This window comes from Apodemus sylvaticus, chromosome 1, assembly GCF_947179515.1.
Source record: "Apodemus sylvaticus chromosome 1, mApoSyl1.1, whole genome shotgun sequence".
NCBI lineage: Eukaryota > Metazoa > Chordata > Mammalia > Rodentia > Muridae > Apodemus > Apodemus sylvaticus.
In genome coordinates, this window is record NC_067472.1 from 57,784,246 (window position 1) to 57,805,305 (window position 21,060).

General features: G+C 45.6%; 1 protein-coding gene across 1 annotated transcript in view; it reads left to right on the plus strand.

Moving 5' to 3' along the window:
• The window catches only part of Pacs1 (phosphofurin acidic cluster sorting protein 1), a 132,387-nt gene that overhangs the window by 103,171 nt on the left and 8,156 nt on the right, over window positions 1-21,060 (plus strand). The window contains exons 3-17 of the mRNA XM_052192898.1: window positions 1,199-1,288; window positions 1,920-2,045; window positions 6,917-7,061; window positions 7,359-7,450; window positions 7,533-7,613; window positions 9,761-9,820; window positions 10,657-10,817; window positions 11,148-11,241; window positions 16,313-16,393; window positions 17,893-18,008; window positions 18,133-18,268; window positions 19,146-19,250; window positions 19,590-19,696; window positions 20,517-20,671; window positions 20,835-20,945. Of these exons, the coding sequence (XP_052048858.1) occupies window positions 1,199-1,288; window positions 1,920-2,045; window positions 6,917-7,061; window positions 7,359-7,450; window positions 7,533-7,613; window positions 9,761-9,820; window positions 10,657-10,817; window positions 11,148-11,241; window positions 16,313-16,393; window positions 17,893-18,008; window positions 18,133-18,268; window positions 19,146-19,250; window positions 19,590-19,696; window positions 20,517-20,671; window positions 20,835-20,945 (1,660 nt within the window). The remainder of the gene's footprint in view (window positions 1-1,198; window positions 1,289-1,919; window positions 2,046-6,916; window positions 7,062-7,358; window positions 7,451-7,532; window positions 7,614-9,760; window positions 9,821-10,656; window positions 10,818-11,147; window positions 11,242-16,312; window positions 16,394-17,892; window positions 18,009-18,132; window positions 18,269-19,145; window positions 19,251-19,589; window positions 19,697-20,516; window positions 20,672-20,834; window positions 20,946-21,060) is intronic.

Below are 21,060 nucleotides of genomic sequence, written 5' to 3' on the forward strand. Positions count from 1 at the left end.
TTCAGTTTACTGTGTTGTTTGAGATACCAGTGGAGACCTGAGTGTCAGGCTCTGGGGAGGGCTGGGGTTTGGGAGGAATTGATAACTATAAGACTGGCTGGAACAACAGGCATAAAGGGAATAGACACAGATAGAACCCAGCTATGGACAGAAGCTCCAGGATCTCCAGTGCTGGGCAGTCTGGAGGACTCAGAATGAGAGCATCTCCAAAGTCAGAGGAAATCCCAAAGCTGTGGTGTTCTGGGAAACAGCAAATGATGCCCTGTTAAAGGCAGGAGACAGGCCAAGAAGGAACCTGGGCCATCAGACTCATCAAGAGAGAATTATCCATCTTGCCGATGCTAGATTGATGGAGAAAAGGTAACAGAAATACAGAAATGCATTAGGAGAAGTCAGAGTAGGGGACTCAAAAGAGAAGTCTACTATGAAAAGAAGCACCTGTGAGGTGGTGTCCAGGGAGGCCAGGAGGGATTTAGTTTGCTTTGTTGGAAATATAACACATTTGCTCATGAGAATGATCTAGGACAGTGAATAAAGTATGTGAGAAGAAAAAAAATAACTTCAACAATACCTTCTACTAGGTGAGAAAGGAGGTTAGTACCTGAGTGCAGTGCTCCCTAACTTTGGATGGGGACATGGGTGATTGTCTATACAGAAGGGAAGGGAGAGTGTGTGAGGACAGGGGCCCAGGGGCAGGTTTAGGAGGTATGAGCTACTCCAGCTTTCTCAGTGAAAAGAATCAAGGTCAGCGGCATTTGGGAAATTAGAGGGCATATGTCAGGGGAATTGGGAAGGTACAGTACATCCTGTGAGGACAGAGGACAGAGAATGGGCTTGAGATGTTATGAAGTGGTCCCTAGGCAGGGGTACTTACCCACTTAAGACGGGCCATAAGTTTAGTCAGCCCACCTAGCCAAATCGTGTTGCTATACATGTCATCTGGTACAGTTGAATTTACAACAGTCTGAAAGGACTAAGAACATACATAGTTCGGTGACAGGGTCATTGTCTGGTACATCAGAGCCATGACTTCAATTCTCAGCACCATAAAAGCCCAGCAGAGCAAGAGTAGGAGGACTTGATGGTGGTGGGAGGAGGGGGGACTTATAAAGGTTGACTTGTGTTTGCAGCACAGTACATAGTTCTTTTGGTCATCTTGTAGTGACACAGCTTTGACAGGATTTTTTCTTGGTTTTAGGGTTCAAAAAGGATTCTTCGTTCCAATGAGATCATCCTTCCAGCCAGTGGCCTGGTGGAAACAGAGCTCCAGTTAACCTTCTCCCTCCAGGTCAGAAATTTCTAAATCTTGAAGTTTTCTAATGTTACAATAGTCTAGTACCTAAATAATCTTGAAATTTGGGGACTTGATTCTCTAGCCACATCCCATTTTGAGTAGAAAGACCAAAAGTCACCCATGGGCTAATAGCCAACCTGGAAGACATCTTCTAAGCAGTACCTGAGCCAGCACAAGTAGGGTGTACTGGTTATGATGCTACGTGGATACTGAGGCCCAGTCATGGTGCTTGGCAGCTACCCACTGAGCTCCACCACCACACTTAGCTTTTCCCCATCATTACTGGTCTGAATCTCAGGTCCCAGTAGAATACAGCCACTTCTGTTATGTGTTGTATCCACCCTTCTCCCTTCATCCCTCCCAGAGCATCTCTCTCATCATAGTCCTGGTGACTGTGCTGAATCATACAGAGAAAACTTCTGGACAGATAGAGAAAGTGATGTTTCTAAGCTTATGTAGACCCTACCAGCACCCAGCAGAACCAGGTCCTCTGGCATTTCTTTCTTATTCTGACCAATCACTCTCACAACCAAGAGACACTAAAGTGAAGTCGTCTAGCAGGACCTGAGCCACCAAAGCCCTGGTTGCCATCCTGGTTGACCATCTGGACTGTTTTCCTCTTCAGTACCCTCATTTCCTTAAGCGAGATGCCAACAAACTGCAGATTATGTTGCAAAGGAGGAAGCGGTACAAGAACCGGACTATCTTGGGCTACAAAACCTTGGCTGTGGGACTCATCAACATGGCAGAGGTGAGCAGAACACAGTCTTAGACTGCAGGTCTCTAAAGCCATTGTCACCCAGCAAGGGGTTTCCCCAGCCTGCAGGCATGTATTTGTTTTTTCTTTATAGGTTAATTATTTTATTGGAAATTCAGTCTGTAACTAGTTTTCTCAATTTCTCTTACACAAAAGTTTTTTTTCCTTTTAACTCTTTTTTAATCTTCATTTTATTTTTAAGATTTATTTATCTTTATGTATATGAGTATTTTGTTCGAATGTATGTCAATTTGTAACTAGAGTTACAGACGGTTATGAACCAACATATAGGTTCTGGGACTCGAACCCATGTCTAGCTAAGAGCATGTGCTCCTAAGCACTGAGCTTTCTCTCTAGCTGCCTCTTTCTGTTGAGATGGGTCTTTCGATGTTGGCCAGGTTAGGCCCAGACTCCTAGACCCAAGTGACCCTCTATTCCGGCTTCCCATGGAACTGGTGCTGTAGGTGCATCCCTAGGACTAACTTTAAAATGTGTGCGTTATGTATTTTAACTTAGTTCTAGTAAGAATAATGTAAAAAAATTCCCATATACCAGGTTTACCCAAATATTTAACTTGATAACATTATTATGGTTGTATATTATCTCTGCATATTGTGGCTATTGTTTCGTGGAGATTTTTTTTTCCTGATCAGTTTGACTGTTGGAGGCATGAAGCCTCATTACACATTAATAGTATAGTATGTTAATTTTCTAAGCATGAGGATTCTGTCCTACCTAAACCCCATTCCCCCACCACAGTCAGGATATTAACATTAATTCAAGGTTCTGTCTAGCCCACAGACGCCAAACTCACAGTGCAAAATGTCTCAGTGACCTTCCCAAGACTCATGACCCAATCTGGTAGTTGGTTGGTTACATTTCTTTTTCATATCTCTTTGGTCTCAGTCTGTGATAGTCACCATGATGAGGATTCTGTGTGTGTGTGTGTGTGTGTGTGTGTGTGTGTGTGACAGGCTTTCTCTCTGTAACCCTGGTTGTCCTGGAACTCACTCTGTAGACCAGGGTGACCTCAAATTCAGATTCCCCGGCTTTGAAAGGAGGTAGTTTGTTAGGATGAGCCACTCAGATCATGACCCACCCCTTGCACTTAGATCTACTATTCCTCCTCTCCTTTTCTGAAAGAACACAATTCAAGTCCCTCCCTATGATAGATAGGTTTTCATCCTCCCTGAGGAGACACCCAACTAATTTTCAAACCAGCAACAGATCTTATTTCACAACATTCATCCCAGGCCTAGTCACCTCACAATACCCACAACTGGAGTGAACCGCTGCTCTTATCCCTTTACCCTCAAAAACAAAACAAAACCCTGCAGTTCTAAGAACTACCTTAAACTTCCCCACAAAACAAAACAAACTACAAAAAAAAAAAAAGAAAGGAAGGAAGGAAGGAAGAAGGAAGGAAGGAAGGAAGGAAGGAAGGAAGGAAGGAAGGAAGGAAGGAAGGAAGGAAGGAAGGAAGGAAAGAAAGAAAGAAAGAAAGAAAGAAAGAAAGAAAGAAAGAAAGAAAGAAAGAAAGAAAGAAAGAAAGAAAGAAAGAAAGAAAGAAGTAAAAGAAAATTCCCCTGCTTCTGCCTCCCAGTTCTGGGATTAAAGGTGTGTGCCAAAACTGCCTGGTCTTGATGTGGGCTCCAGAAAGTGCGTATTAATGGTAATGGGTGTGTGTGTGTGTGTGTGTGTGTGTGTGTGTGTGTGTGAGTGTGAGAGAGAGGGGGGGGCGGGCAAGGAGGGGAGGGGAGGTGTGTGTGAGGATATGGGCATGCTTTGGCATGCATGTGGGAATGATATGACAACCTTGAGTGTTGGTCCTTGTTTTCTAGCTTGTTTGAACCAGGGTCTTTTGAGCTATCTGATCCATGTACTTCAGAGATCATCCTATCTACTACTCCTATCTCACTTTTAGGGACACAAAGATTGTAGATGCGTGCTACTGTATCTATCTTTACACATGCTCTAAGGATTCAAAGTGTATGTTCTCACATGGTAAACATTTTACCCACTGAGACACTTCCCTAGCTCCGTTCTTTTAATGATTTTGGCCTAAATTAGTGACTATTTTGATGCTTATCAGTTTGTGAATTTCTGTGGGTTCCTCTTTTTTCCACCTTTCTCCACCCTTTTACTTCCACTCTTTCAACCCCATAACACTAGATAGGAGAGAAAATGGATAGAGGCGAAAGGAAAGAGATTCCTGAATAAAGTCAGAGGTTGGAAAGGGGGCGATGGATTTTTTTTGAAACTACTTCCTGTTGATTGGAGGTGCTGAGTTTGTTGGGACAAGTTTGATCTTTGCTGTCAAGATATCTAATTTCTTCTTGTTGTTTCTTCTTTGTGCATGACTACTTAAACTGTGGCCAACAACCCACTCACTCCTCCAGGCCCTAGCTTTTATATAAAAGTCCCCAGAATTCCAAATGTCATTCAATCACAGAAATCATCTGTAGCTGGTAAAATCACTCCCTTGCTAGAGCACAAGGCAAATCCTAGTCAGCTGCTGTGGACTCTGAAGCAGCCCCACACCCATACCTGGGATTAAAATGAAAACATATACTAGTAATATTTCTGTGTTTTCTTTAAAGAAACCAAAATTCCAGCCATCCTTTCTGTATAGGACAGTTGCTATATAGAACATTCCTTTCTTCTTCCACTTACCAATTGATCCACTTATTTGTATCAGTTATGGATTGTGGGTTCTTGTTTTACTTAATGGGGATCTATGCATAATGTTTTATGCCCTGGTTTGGCCAGTAAGAGCCCCTCCAAGCTATTTTCTATGTCCTTTTTTGATAAGAGCCTCCCTTCTTTACAGGCCATCTTACTTCCTGCTACAGAATAACTCAAGCTTACCTCCTGAAATGAGCTGATTTTCTGAGGCTCCTGGAGTGTTTTAGTGGAGAATAGTACTTTAAAAGTCTAGTAAGGGTGGGGTTTGGTAACACATGCCTTTAATACCAGCACTCAGAAAGCAGAAGCAGAGAAGCAGATGTATCTCTGAGTTTGAGGCGTACCTGATCTATACTGGTGAGTTCCAGAATGGCCAGCACTACATAGTGAGACCCTGTCTCAGGGAGAAAAGAAAAATCATATCAGATACTAGCAGTAATGCTCATGGACCCAACAGGGATGACTTGTGCTGTCTCTCAGCAGAAAGAACTAGGAAGTGTATATACATGCACACACATGCTCTTACACACACACACACACACACACACACACACACACACAGATGCATGCATACACACGCGTGCGCGCACGCGTGCATAATCATTTCCTGTTTATATATAGCTGTCCCACTCATAGCACACAGTGGCAACTTCAGTTCCAACCTAATAGCATAAGGCCTGATCCTGTTTTTCCTTCTTTCTTCCTTTCAAACTCCTTTCTCCAGCAGCAAAAAAACAAGGCTCACAATTTCCTCAACATTTCTGCTCACTTGTACAGTGCTCCTGTGTGCCAGCCAAAGACAAAGAGGAAAGAAGTCGCAAGACCCCTTTTTAAATCATTTCTGTCATAGTGAAATAGGCTCGGTGTGGTTGTGCACGCCTTTAATCCCAGCACACAAGAGGCAAAGGCAGGGGGATCTTTGTGAGTTTGAGGCCTGCCTAGTCCACATAATAAGTTCTAGAATAGCCAGGGATAGGTAAAGAGAATCTGTCTCAAAAAATAATAATAGGTGAAATAAGAAAAATGTATGGTCCTGGTAGTGTTTATATCTGACTTGTCCCAACCCATCTTTTTGTCCTCTTGAAGTTTTATATGAGGATGAAGTCCTGTGGGGAGGAATTAATAGTATCAGCGTTACTGGAGGGCTAAGCCCCACCTTTCTCTGTTTTCTGGCTCCTTTGTTCTCAGCAGCAGCAGCTGACCAACCATGCTTATAGGCTCAGCTTTACCCAGATGTAAGGCTACTGTCCATGTAAAGGACTTAGTTTAACATGGAACCCTAGTGATCAGCAATCATTTACAGCCTCAACCTCGGTTGTTGTCTTTAAGCAGATGGCCCTGATGCTGGCACTTTCTAAAGATGGCTGTGTTGTTATTGTTTTTGTTGTTATTTTAAATTGCCAGACTCAGGAGATCCTCTCACTTCAGCATCATTAATGACTTAGCTAGAAGCAACTGGGATCTGTAACTACAGTACACAGACCTTAGTCAGTAACCAAGGTTAGCATCCCCAGTAACAAGTCAGAAAATTATATCCCTGGTGGTTATTTCCGTAAAAATCACAGATCCATCTGAACTATGAGAAAATGCTGGACAAATACAAAATAGAGAACATTATGGTAACTACCAGACCAGCATTCCTCAAAACTACCAAAGTTATAAGAAATAAGAAAGCTTCAGACACTCTTAATAAAGTTGGAATATGAAAAATGAATGAATGTAGTGTTACATTCTTTCGGGGGGGAGGGTTGACTTGGGTTTTTTGGGGGGGGGGGTTGTTGTTGTTTTGTTTTTGTTTTTGAGACAGGGTTTCTCTATGTAGCCCTGGCTGTCCTGGAACTTACTCTGTAGACCAGGCTGGCCTTGAACTCAGAAATCTGCCTGCCTTTGCCTCCTAGAGTGCTGGGATTACAGGCGTGCACCACCACCGCCTGGCGTAGTGTTACATTCTATAATGAATAATAGGAAAGAAAAACACATTGGTGGATAAAATGGGGACATATGCATGCTGTGAGAGTAGGTCCTTGAAAGCCAGGAAAGGAAGTAGGCATAGACTTGGAAGTGAGAAGGAAACTGCCTTCACAGGGTGTCATTGCCATTGGCTTGCATGTCACTTGGGCTTACAGTAGCGACAACCCTGTCACTGGGTAAGCAGTTTGTGCTGTATTCTCTGTTCACAGGTGATGCAACACCCTAACGAGGGGGCTTTAGTACTTGGCCTGCACAGCAATGTCAAGGATGTCTCTGTGCCTGTGGCAGAAATAAAAATCTACTCTTTATCCAGCCAGCCCATTGACCACGAAGGAATCAAGTCTAAGCTGTCTGGTAAGACGCATACAGTGGGCTGAAGAGAGAGCTCAGTGGTGTACAGCACCCGATGCTCTTCGCAAGGATCTGGGTTTGACTTCTAGCATCTACACACTGGCTCACAGCCATCCATAACGCCAGTTCCCAGGGATTTGACACCCTCTTCTGACATCCAAATGTGGTACACACATATATATGAGTGTCTGCAGACACCATAAAAGACAGAGAAGCCACACACTGACCTCCATCCTGGGAAATGTGCCACTTAGGATAGACCAAACCAGATGAAGGTTCTTAATAAGGTGTTTGTCCTAGATCGCTCCCCAGATATTGACAACTACTCTGAAGAAGAGGAGGAAAGCTTCTCCTCAGAGCAGGAAGGCAGTGATGACCCGTTGCATGGGCAGGTAACTTCCTATGGGTCCTTCCTCACAGTGTATGAGAAGTCCCTGGAATTTCCCAGCCTCATTCTATTTCCTGCTCACTCAGGACCTATTCTATGAAGATGAAGATCTTCGGAAAGTAAAGAAGACTCGAAGGAAACTGACCTCAACCTCAGCCATCACTAGGGTAAGCCACCCAGGACTAGGGCATGGCACAGCTCAGACTCTTAGTCTGAAGTAGGTGGGGAGTGAGTGGGTGCATTAAGACTCTGTGGGGGTTTTGAAAACCCTGTATACTTGGAGTTGTACCCTCAATATTCTGATACATCGCCAGAGCCCCTACTACCACCCACTAAGAATCAGCATGTTAGGAGCTTCTGTGGTACACAGAAGTTATAGGCTATAGATTATGCAGAACAGAAAGAAGGCTATAACCATTTTTCCAGAATTTGAAACAATCTAGCCGGGCAGTGGTGGCCCACGCCTGTAATCCCAGCACTCTGGGAGGCAGAGACAGGCGGATTTCTGAGTTCGAGGCCAGCCTGGTCTACAGAGTGAGTTCCAGGATAGCCAGGGCTATACAGAGAAACCCTGTCTCGGAAAAAACCAAATCCCCCCCCCCCCAAAAAAAAAAACAACAACAAAAAAATATATTTCTTTAAGGAATAAAATGCCACAGACCTTTCCTTTCTTGGTGATTGCTTCAAGTGATGCTCTGTCAACTGCAGAGTGAAGCCAGGTCTGTGGAATATTGCTGTGTCAGACTAGTACTTAAAAACTATAGAAACTGGGTTTGATAATGTTCAAATTACATTAGACACAATTCTTACCTTGGATCTATTCTCTGAAATCAACAATGTTTGTATGTCTCCTAACTAAGATTCCTGAGCCCATATTAAAATCAGAGTTGTGGACTGAGAAGCTAAAATCTGAGCTCTTTGGTAACCTCTGGCTGATCCTGGAGCCCATGTACTCCAGGGATGAGGGGATCCGAAGTACCAGGAGCTTCTCAGAAGAAAAAGTTTGTTTCTTTCTGGTTTTCTCAAGTGCAGGGACAGTCTACAGATTGATACCCTGAAAGTGAGGTTTTCTCATTTGGAGTGAAATTAAGGCCAGCCCTGGCCTCTAACCATGAAATAACACTCTCAACCTTTATAACCCACAAGACTGCAACCCTAATTTCTCCTTTCTATCAGTGGCTCAGGAACATATAAATATGGCTCAGTTTTTCCCAGGTTTTCCAGCCCTGTAGGGAAGACAGGCCCCAGAATCCAAACTTTCCTTTTTTAAACTTTGAGAAAGAAAAGAGCTGTAGGGCCCTCCCTGTTACTGTTTCTTCTGAGCTTTTCTCTTTCCTGCTCTGCAGTCGTGAGGAGGCCCTGTTTTCTCCCCAGAGCACCCCCTGAGCTTCCTAAGGATCCTCTCCTGTGTCCATCCTGCTCAGTAGCATTGTGCCCAGGTACAGCCAGAGATTAGTGACAATGTCCGTCTCCCAGAGGCACCACTGGACGCTGTAGGCACTGTGTCGCTGTGTTTCTGGACGCGTGGTGATGGGCTCCTGTTCCTGCACAGTCTTCCTTCCCCACCACGAGCACTTTGTTCTTTGAGTTGCTTCCTTGTTGCTCTTGCTCTTCCCACTTCTCATTCTTGAGTACAAGTCAGTTGTTCCCATTCCCATATGAGGGTTTAGCTACTCAGGCCAGAAATATGTGTGTCCGAAAACTAATCCTGGTGCCTAAAGTAGAATAAGAAACAGGGAACGGGAAGCCTAGGCTGGGCCCGGTGAACCCTAGTGTCTGGAAATGCAGACTCATCTCAACAAATAACTGACACAGCGGGTGAGTGGGTACCATAGGGCAGCGTTCTGCATAGGGACAATGAGGACACCACAGAAAAGTGACCTCTGCTGGCAATGTTCATTGCAAGCTAAGGGGGCAGGAGTAGACAGACTCCAGGTGAGGGCTGGTAATCAGGTGGATTGGTTGTACAAGAGGACAAATGCTATTCAGAGCTGTTGAGCATGGAGGTACTGGACACTCACCAGCTGATACCTGGATCTGCTGGGCAGAGCAAAAGATGGGCTAGAGGTACACTTCTGGAAATTCCTGGGGTGCGCTGGAGGCTTTGGAGACATGAGACACCCAGCGAGCTGTCCAGGGCTCTAAGAAGTACACTAGCATTGGCTGTCTTTCTGGAGAGGGTGTAGTGTGAATGCAGCTACTGCCTGTCTGCTGTCTGTCTTCTCTCCCTGTGAGGGTAAGCTCCTGGCAGACTCTAGAATTGACCACTAGTATATGTTACTTGAGAACAATTTGTATATTTTTGTCCCCACAGCAACCTAACATCAAACAGAAGTTTGTGGCTCTCCTGAAACGATTCAAAGTTTCTGATGAGGTATGATCCCTTACTTCCAGTTTCACTCCTAGACCCTATAGGCCGCTAGGAATCAGGATTGTGGGGTCCTGATTCCTGCCCCTTGCATGCATAGCAGAGCCCAGGAGAGATGGCATATGGAGAAGAGCATTATGTTTCTTGAAGAGAAAATGAAACCACATGAAAAGTGTGGTTTCATGGTATTTAGAACAGTCGTATCCAATCATAACACTCAAGTCTTTTATAAGGGCAGCAATGAAATATCTAGCTATTGTTTAATTTGTCCTCATATCCCGAGGGCAGCTACAGTGAGCAACATCCCAAGTGTGATATAGCCTCATTGATCACCTCTGGGTGCAAATCCCCTAGACCCTCAAGGTCCTGGCTTCATTCACACAGGTTTCTAAGTAAACTAAAAGTGAGTAAAAATATAAAATGTTGAGAAAGGGTCTTAGTCTCACTGTGGGCTGCAAATAAAAGTAGCTTACACCTGAATTTAAAGGACAGAGCAGAAAATGGGCTAGAGTACCAGCCTGGGTTGTCTTGTGTGATTCCCTGGGAGACATGTCTGCACTTTCTCTTCCCCCTGGTGCCAGCCCTGGGTTGGATATTGATAGTAACTGAGAGGGAAAGTAGCCCCACCATGTTTCTGCTCTCTGAGTCAGACCGTATGGGGATACAAAGGTTACTCTACTAGAGTACTAATACTCTATTAGTCTAAAGGGACAATGTTGCATATCCCCCTAGAAGGAATATTGAGAGCACCAATTGACACATGACCTAGGAGACAGGATTTGCTCATCTAACCACAATTGTTAATAGGGAGAACTCCAGATTCATGTTTGTTTTGCTTACAGGTGGGCTTTGGTCTAGAACATGTGTCACGGGAGCAGATTCGGGAAGTGGAAGAGGACCTGGATGAACTATATGACAGTCTAGAGATGTACAACCCCAGCGACAGTGGCCCTGAGATGGAGGAAACAGAGAGCATCCTCAGCACCCCAAAGCCCAAGCTGAAGTGAGGCCCAGAGCTCCTCTTAGGCTGCCTTCCAAGCTCCCCTTTCCCCATCACTGTGACCCTTGCATCCTCTCTCATACCTCACTCAGAGGATTGTGGCTTCTCATCATCCATGTCTCTTCTGGTGGAGATCAGGGTTTTGCCTATGACTGACAAAGGTCCTGACAGGAGTCTCTGCAGATCCCTTGACCAACTCCATAGCATCCTACCTAACCAGTGTCTGCAAAGTCTAAGTTGTTGATGAGCCTTGAGCACTGTTCATCCAGGCCTTGTGAACTGCTTTTCTGAGCTGCAGTCCCCACTCACGTCTGCTGTGCTTCTTTGCTGCAGGCCCTTCTTTGAGGGGATGTCTCAGTCCAGCTCACAGACGGAGATTGGCAGTCTCAACAGCAAGGGCAGCCTCGGAAAAGACACCACAAGCCCTGTGAGCAGACAATGGTGAAAGGGTTGGGAAAGGGGCCTGCGTATTCAGGCTCTCACTGAGCCCTCTGCTTCTCTTAAGTGTCCCTCCTTCGGGGGCCTACAAAGTATCTTCAGTCTTCCTCCTCTGACCTGGCTGGGAGCTTAGCAATCCAAGAGTACAGTATTATTCTTCTGCTCCAACATAGCAGAGCCATTCTCCTTACCTCAGAACCCTCCCCTCTGTGAGGTAGCTGAGAGTATGAGGTGTAATGCATGTCATTTGGCCTGGGGGTGGGAGGAGAGATTCTGCCTTCGGGCTACAAAAAAAAAAAATCAGGTATAAAAGAACAGAGTGATCTGTCCAGGAAACAGGAGGGCAATATTGTGGAAGAATGTACAGTTTAGTGACTATGTCACTGCCTGGTGAGCAGGAGAGCTGTCTGCTATGGCTCCTAGCAGCTGGTCAGGCAGGAGCCTCTAGTTGTCAAGCTCTCCTCAAGCTTGGAGAAGCTTTGTCCACAACCAAAGGCAAACCACCACCATGTATAGTTTTAGAACCAAGCTATGATGTGCTATTTAGGGCCCTATTTTTTTGTTAATGAGAGAAACTGATGTTCTCCAGTTCTCGCTGTTCTGGCATCAAATGAGGCATACTAATTTGCTCACAGGGGAGAATACACATCTTACTCTTCGATGGCTATTAACTGTGAGGAGATGAGCTGAAGGTGCCAGGTTCTCCATCTGTTGAAAAGCACTCTACAGCTGGCCAGGCTCCTGTCCTGTGTGTGCCTTCTTCTGGGGCATCTCAGCAACCTTCCTCCCTTTTGCCACCAGATGGAGCTGTCTCCCAGCTTATCTCTTTATTAAAGAACAGCTGGCTCCCAAGCCCACCAAGAACTGTACCACAGATCCTAGTAAGGAAGTGAAAGAAGAAAACCATGCCCACGTTAAAAATTACCCTTGGAGAAGTGCCCGTGGCGTGCAAATCCGCCTTCCCATCACCTTTCAAGCAGGTTCATAGTGGTTGAAAGCCAAGTAGGCAGCATTAGTGTACTGCTAATATTGGGGCCTGGCTCACAATAGCTTTTCCTCACAGAGAGCTGCCAGATGGTTTTACAGAAAGTCTCTGTCAATGTGGATAAATAATTGACCACTAGAGCACTCAGAGTAACATCTCTGAGAAGAAACCTAGAGCCTGCTGAAGGGAAGACCATTGCACAGTGCTTTGTGGAGCTATGAGCAACGTGCCGCTGTGACAGTGTAAGGTGTTAGCCAAGCCAGTGGTCACGGAGTAGAGTACGGCATACATGAACGTTCAGTTATTGTTCGTGACCACTAAATGAGCAGTAAGAGGAGCTGTTTAATATCCGGGGCACAGGGCTTCTGCATCGACAGAAGTTGATGTAGCTTGTGTGATGGACCCTTGATTTGGCAAAAACAAACAAGGACGCTGGTTTTACTCCCAGGCAGAGGTGGATCTTTGTAAGTTGGAGGCCAGCCTGGTCTACTTACCGAGACCCTAGCTCAAACAAGGAAGCAAAAAGCCTTTAACTGTAAGGGGTGGATTTTCCAGAGTGAATCTCAACTCCATCTTCCCACTGACTTGCTTCTTCTCAAGGCTGTTTCCTCATCTGCAACGCCTACATGGAAAACATGTGCTCTAAAAAGCCATGTGGAAATGCTGTGAGATCCTGTGGGTCAGACTTAGGCAGAGTGTAGTGATTGACAGACCTACAGAAGTACATTCCTTAGCACATCCAGTTTTAGAGTCCCAAAACTGACAGACCACGAATGTCTTCTGCGCACGTCCTTTAAATGCTGGTTCCCTTGGCTAGACCTCAAATTGGCTTTGTTGTCTCCCTGCTGAGATTTCTATTTTGAAGAGCCCATATGTCTTGGTGTGGGTGTAGAACTGTGGAATCCTTTAGTTTGAAGGCACTTTAGGATGGCAGAGCAAGCCTGTGCTCTTACCGTGGAGTGCTTCAGGTAGATTAGGGAGGTGTGACTGCTGGAGCTAGGGCTTATGCACTTCCTTTCTCACCTCGATGGCCTCTCTTCTCTATTGCTAAGCACTAGTACTCTGTTTTGTTTTGTTTTCAGGGTTGGGTCTTACTATGTAGCTCCGGCTATTTTTCTGGAACTTACAATGTAGACCAGGCTGGCCTAGAACTCACAGAGATCTACCTGCCCTTGCCCCCTGGAGTGCTGGAATGTGCCACCATGCCTGACCTATTTTTTTTTTTTAACTTTTTCTTTTTTCTTTTTGTGGTACAGTGAATAGAACCCAGGGCTTTGTCTCTAGTAAGAAATCTACCAGTGAGCTATGTCACCAGCCTTGCTAATGTATTTTCTTTCTATTTTTAAATTTTACTTTGTGTACGAGTGTTTCATCTGTATGTATGTGTACCACATGTGTGCCTGGCGCCCACAGAGGTCTGAAAATGGTGTAGGATCCCCTAGAAGTGGGGTTACACATAGCTGTGAGCCACCATGTCCGTCAGCAGCTGACCCTGAACAGCTGCAAGAACAGCAAGTGCTCCTAACCCTTGAACCACTTCATGAGACTTGTGGGGTTTCTTAATCTCCCACTTTTACGCTCCAAATTCTTAGAGAATTCACTTTATTACTAGAACCAGAAAGGATTTCCGCTGATACAAATTGTAGCAGTTGTTGAGTTTTCAACTCTTGAGACTCAAACACACAATCATAACATAATTAGTTTCTCTGTGCTTGTAAGAGTAAAGCCTGCTAGTGCCTCAGGACGCCTGCCCAAGCCTCAGTCAGACAGAAGTCTGAAACTACGTCTCCTGCCTCTGACCAGCAGAGACAGCGCCATGTGTCCCTTGGATACAAAAGTGTTAGAGAGAGAGATAGAGAGAGATGGCTCAGTGATTAAGAACACTGACTGCTTTTCCAAATCCTGAGTTCAAATCCCAGCCACCACATGGTGGCTCACAACCATTGCTAAGGTCATTGAGCTATACCCCAGCCTTTCAGACAGTGTTAGAGCAGGAACAGAAGTTTCAAGAAGCGGGAGTTTTTTCCAGGTCTTCTTTGTCATGTGCCTTAATGCAGATCCTGTAGAAGTAGGGAAGTAGGTATCCTCAAATTCTTCCATACTGCTGTGAAAGCAACACTGTAGCTGTCTCAGGGATGACAAGTCATGCTACCTTGAAATCACCCAGTGGAAATTCTTGCTGAGCTCCCAGAGTGAGCTTCTACCCTAGGTCCAACCAAGCAGGGCTTTTCTGGGATTCGAGACTGCTAATATTGGTTCATCAGTGTCATGTAAATAGACTAAATATGCACTCTGGAGACAGCCTGTTCTGTGTGGCTGAGTCATTACACAGGTCATGCCATTTCAAGCTCTGACGTTACTGCCTCTAGCTCAGGGGTGTCAGATACGTCTTGCAGGTGGCTTTATGCAGTGGTTCTCCACAAGGGATGGTCTGCTTCTCAGAAGACATTTGTCATTGGCTTGAGAAATTTTAGCCCAACAGGAAAGACTACTAGCATCCAGAGAGTCAAGGGCAAACTCCTAATCACCCTGCAACACACAGATGATGGAGCCCTAAATGTTAGTCGGTGGAAACACCCTGGCGAGTACAGCACTGGGAGGGTTTTCCTTGTTGTCAGCTCCCTCACAGCACCCTGAACTTAATTAGCCTGCCATTTTCTTTTTTCTTTTTTCTTTTTTTAAAGATTTATTTATTTATTATATGTGAGTACACTGCAGCTGTCTTCAGACACACCAGAAGAGGGTGTCAGATCTTGTTACAGATGGTTGTGAGCCACTGAGTGGTTGCTGGGATTTGAACTCAGGAAAAGCAGTCAGTGCTCTTACTGAGCCATCTCTCCTGCCCTAGCCTGCCATTTTTAGTTGTATATATTTTATAAATTGAAAGGACTTTGAGTAGTTGAGATTAAATGAGATATCCTGAATCTCTTCTTCATCCTTTGGTTACATAGAAGAAAGAAATTCTCTGGGGCCAGTGCCTCCCTGACTCCTATACCCTGTTGCCCATAACTGGCTGTGATGCTTATCTGACCAGATTATTAGCAAATATGAATGGTCTTGTTTATCCATCTGTGTCTGCTTAATAAACTCTTCACATTTATGAGAAATGCAATAAGACAGTGGAGAATTAATTCACACCTGACAGCTTCATATGGGATCTTTTTTTTTTTTTTTTTTTTTTTTTTTTTTTTTTTTTTTTGCTTAATATATTGTTAGAGAGATGGTTTTCTGGATGCATCTACCAAGCAAAAGCATTTGACTACTGTTGATAAAGCATTTGACTTTAGTCTCAATGTGAAAGTCTGAAACTGTGAGAGGCTCCCTTCTCTCACGAGCAGAGACAAACACCATGTGTCCTCTTAATGAAAAAGTGTTCAGATTTTATAGATCCAACAGAAGACCACCTAACATCAAGCCCCTTCGCCTAGCAACATAACTGAGTCAGAATGTCTTGCTCTGAGTCAGGTGTGGTAGCTCTTTGTCCTTTTGTCCTAGTACTCAGGAGGCAGAGACAGGTGATCTATTAAGTTTAGAGGCAGCCAGGTCTTACCAGAGCAAGCTCCAGACAACCAGGACTACACAGCAAAACTTTGTCTAGAAAAACCAAAAAATAAATAAATGGAGTTTCTAGTTCTGCACCCCTGTGTATCATTTGTATAATGATTTTTTAAAATTCTTGTTTTTGTTATGTATGTGTGTGAGAACATTCACACATTCATTTGAGTGTGATTTCCTTCAGAGGCTAGCAAAGGTATTAACCCCTCTTAAATGGAGTTATAGGCATTGTGGAATACTTAATGGGGGTGCTAGAAATCAAACCCAGGTTCTCTGCAAGTTCTTAGCCAGTGATCACCAGGTCATCTCTCCAATCCGTACTTAATGGTTTCCTGAAACAAACTGGCCTTTCTGAGGCTGAGTTTTCACAAAACCACCTCACCCCCTCTTAAAAGATAAAAGCCCTAAAGGCTGTATGAAGTTGAAGATAAAGTGAAAGTATTTTAAGCTTGGGAGACCTAATAAGTTAGAGCGCTAGTTTCTTGGATTATGGATGGTGATGATGATGATTATTTTGCAGATGGAATTGGCTGCTTTAGAAAAAGTCAAATCTACTTGGATTAAAAACCAGGATGACAGCTTGACTGAAACAGACACTTTAGTAAGTATGGTTTTGTCTTCTACCTTTAGATTGTCTTTGTACCTTTAAAAACATAGGGAAAGCAGGCGGTGGTGGCGCAGGCCTTTAAGCCCAGAACTTGGGAGGCAGAGGCAAGCAGATTTCTGAATTCAAGGCTAGCCTGGTCTACAGAGTGAGTTCCAGGACAGCCAAGGCTACACAGAGAAACCCTGTCTCAAAAAGAAAACAAAAACCATAGGGAGAGCCAGGTAAAATAGTGCACACCTGCAATCAAGGGCACAGGCTGGGGGTGTTGTGGGGGGGCCTTTCTTAGGTCAAGGCTAGCCTAATGAAACATTGTTCATAGATTAGATTAGATTAAAAACGTAGGTAGGCAGATTGACACACACATACACACACACACACACACACACACACACACTTATTCACATGCAGAGATGGACAGACAGAGAAGAGAGATTTATTTTAGAAAGATGCTCAGAACACCTTGGAAATTTTGCCTTAAATCTGTGGGCTTGTGAATGTCCTGTGTTTCTGCTCCCCTGAAATCCTTACTCTTGGAGGAACCCAGCCTAGCAACCAGGTCCTCCCCTAGAGGAGTAAACCAGAAATGTCCCCATTTTGCCTTAAGTAGAACTGACCAAATGCTACTTTGGTTTTTGTTTGTTTGTTTGTTTGTTTGTTTGTTTTACTGTCACCTTCATTTACTTCTGAAAGACAATATCCAGTGTCTGGCCCTGGGGAGCGTTCCTTTCCCAGCTCTGAGGCCTTCTCAGTGTTCAAGAAGCTAGTGGTGTTAAGTCTCTGAGGGACACTGGCCAGCTTCTTCTCCAGGAGACGCTGGAGCTGGCTAGGAATGTGAGCCAGCACTCCATGGAGGTAGAACTGAATCAGCTGGGCACTGTCTCCTAAGCCTTTAGCTGTTACTATGCACCTACTAAAGCTGAACATGAAGATGGCGTCCAGGCCTCTCTCCAGGGGAAGCCACCTGTGCAAACCTGGACAAGGCTCAGTGGAAGTCCTGGGGTGAGAGGGTCTCTGAGTTGGCTACACGCATGGAGTACCTGGAAATGTACCCAATGAGACAGGGAGCTAGACATCAGAGGGGGAAGTTTACAAAGACACTGTCTGGGACAGTGACCACATGGCAAGACCTTTTAGTGGTTGAATTGAATCCTGTAGTATTTAGGCTTATGTTTTCTATAGTAAATAACCTCATTTAGAGGTTAGCCAAGATGAGGAATGTAGCGAAAAACCTCAGAACCACAGGTCCTGCTAAAGGGATCCAGAGTGCAGTCCCTCACTAACCTGTAGCCGGGCTACCGTCAGTCACTCTGCTGGAATACTGTCCATAGAGCTGGAGGACAAAGGTGGACGAGAGCACATGACATCCAATACTGGGGAACACGAGTGCGACAAGCACACTTCCGGGAGAGCGGAGGGCTTCCCAGGGCTTGGCGACGACTCCTGCAGAGTTATCAAGTAAGAGGTAACGTTCTTTGCCACCTTTCTTGCGGCAGGAAATCACTGACCAGGACATGTTTGGAGATGTGAGCACAAGTCTGGTTGTACCAGAAAAAGTCAAAACTCCTATGAAGTCCAGCAAAGCTGATCTGCAGGGCTCCGCCTCTCCCAGGTACCCCAGTGAGGAAGGACACAGGCGACTGGCCCTGCCACACTCAGTACCAGCAGCATGTTGGGAGGGTGGGGTGGGGCTGAGGTTGCTTTGGGGTTGAAAAGACTGTTCCTGCTACCATCAGCAAGGTGGAAGGGACACACACCCCTCGGCAGAAGAGGAGCACTCCCCTGAAGGAGCGGCAGCTCTCCAAACCCCTAAGTGAGAGGACCAACAGTTCCGACAGTGAACGCTCTCCTGACCTGGGCCACAGCACACAGGTAATCTTGGATTCCTGCAGTATCAGGACACCTTTCTTGGATTTCAGTCTGTTTGTTTGACGACTGGGTAGAGAAGGGAGGATGTCAGCTAAGTTAGAGAAGCTACCGCTCTTGCTATCCTCTGCTTCGAGGAATTTGGGGTCCAGTTGAGTGGTGGTGAACAGGGACAGGAACAAGAACAAGAACTGTTGGTGCTGCTCCCCAGCCAATGTGCCGTGCTTATTCCAAGCTCGTCTTGAGCTACTCTCTGCCCTGAGGGTAGTCAGAGAAGATGTGACCACAAACCAAACCGGAGGAGTGTGTCCTCACTGGGACACTGGTATCAGAGCCAGGGCAAGAAGCCACGTAAGCTGGTTGCTGTGCTCCTAGAGTTAAGCAGACAAGTTTCTCTAATAAATATGGAAGGACAAGGTTGGGACTGTATGGCTTCCTGAACTTGATGCTATCACAAAGCTGCAAGTGAACCTGAGACTAGAATACCCCAGCACCTAGGGTGACATGTTGTCCTTCTGCTCAATCATTGCTCTTGAAATACCTTTGTTCCCGGGACAGTGGGCCTCACAGGGTGCCCTCTGCCACTGGACCTTCTCCTCCACACTGCCCTTACTGCATTCTCCAAGCAGCAGCTCACTCGCTGCTTTCAGTCCCTCCTACCATGCTAACCCAGAGCCATGCCCTTCATTTGATGCCTCTGCTTTCCAGAACAACGGCTGGTGTGACTTTATGCCTAGTGTGTTAGTGTATTCTCCAAAGACACTAATCTTCCTCCTCATCTCCATTTTAGTCTGATCAATGGGAGGCTGTCTCCACAAATTCTTAGTTATCCTTGTGCCAGAAGTCCTGTCTGTTCCCACCTGCCCAACACTTGTTCCTACAGATTCCAAGAAAGGTGGTATACGACCAACTGAATCAGATCCTGGTATCCGATGCAGCCCTCCCTGAAAACGTCATCCTGGTGAACACCACAGACTGGCAGGGCCAGGTAGAACATTGAGGGTTAAGGGGTAGTGGGTCTACAGATGTTCCCAGTGTGTGACCTGAAACAGTATACAGGGAGACAGGAGAGTGACTTCATCTGCCATCTGTATCTGTCTCCTAGACATTGTGGTTCCAAAGATGCCTGGACATGGGTGACATTTGGAACCCTTAATCCTCCTCATTCCATAGTCAGTATGTTTCCATGGGGTCTGCTGTGCCCTTTTCTTACACATAACCTGAAGAGGACAGTGCTCTGCAGCTCTATCTGGGACTTGCCTGCCTTCTCCGCATTTGTGGGGAGTGGTGTAGCTTACCTGTGTCCCTCCCTGCTTTCCCCCTCCAGTATGTGGCTGAACTGCTTCAAGACCAGAGGAAGCCTGTTGTGTGCACCTGCTCAGCAGTGGAGGTCCAGGCGGTTTTGTCTGCCCTGCTCACTAGGATTCAGCGCTAGTAAGACTTTTCTTTTTTTAAGATTTATTTTTTATTTATATAAGTACTCTGCAACTGTCTTCAGATGCACACTAGAAGAGTGCATTGGATCTCATTACAGATGGTTGTGAGCTACTATGTGGTTCCTGGGAATTTAATTCTGGACCTCTGGAAGAGCAGTCTTAACCGCTCTTGCTATCTTAACCGCTGAGCCATCTCTCCAGCCCGAGGCTTTTCAAAATTCTTAGGGTGTTTTGTGATTCCTCTACCTCATCTTCCCATCAGGCTAGGGAGTTGCAGCTCTAATTTGAACTTGGAGACAGAGCCTACAGCAGTGTCTGTGCCCCTAGTAGAACATCAGCTCCTGGGAACTTCTGCTCCACCACTTCCACACCCTGGATTCATGCCTCTGTTAGACTTACTTCATCTCTCTCCTAAGTTTAAGACAAAGAAGAGAGTACAGGGTTCTAAAAATATCTTATATTCCTTCCTTCTGTGCTAATGTGCTGTTTGTTAATGGAAAGCCTATGTTCTCCAGAATCACCTTAGAGAGACCTGGTATTCCCTCTCATGTGACAGCAAGGAGATTCCAGGTGTCTGGGCCTGGACTAGTTCCAGGCCTCACAAGCAGCACTTCCAACTTCCTGTTAGCCTCAGCCTTCTCTGTAGACCGCTGCCTGCCCTCTTAAGCAGCACTAGAGCTCGCTGCCTCTCTCTATCATTTTGTTTCTTGGCATGCTTCCCCCGTGACTTTTGGAAATGCATGAAGTCAGAGCTTGAGGCCTGCCCTGAGCAGGATCCTGAGACCTAAGTGTGGTGTATGTGCACCCCTTTCTTGCAGCTGCAACTGCAACTCATCCATGCCGAGGCCAGTCAAGGTGGCTGCTGTGGGCAGCCAGAGTTACCTGAGCTCCATCCTCCGGTTTTTTGTCAAGTCCCTTGCCAGCAAGACCCCGGACTGGCTGGGTTACATGCGCTTCCTCATCATTCCCCTAGGTAATGTCTGACAGCAGTCAGGAGACCTCTGTTAGCAGACCTGGTTCCTGCAGCAAGGATGGGAATTGGTCAGGGAAACTAAAGTCTGGACCATGACTGGGGATAGCTGCTTCCTCTATTCTACCCACTAATGGTTCACTTTCTCTGGTTTTCCCTCTGCCAGGTTCTCATCCAGTGGCCAAGTACTTGGGCTCAGTAGATAGTAGATATAGCAGCACCTTTCTTGATTCTGCCTGGAGAGATCTATTCAGTCGCTCAGAGCCTCCAGTGTCAGGTAAGTACCCCTAGTAGGAACCTCCAAGAAGTGAGGCTTCTGACTCCCCATTGCAGCTGAAGAGAGTGGGGAGCAACCTTCTTCCCATTCCTGTAGCTCCCAGACTCTTGCCCAC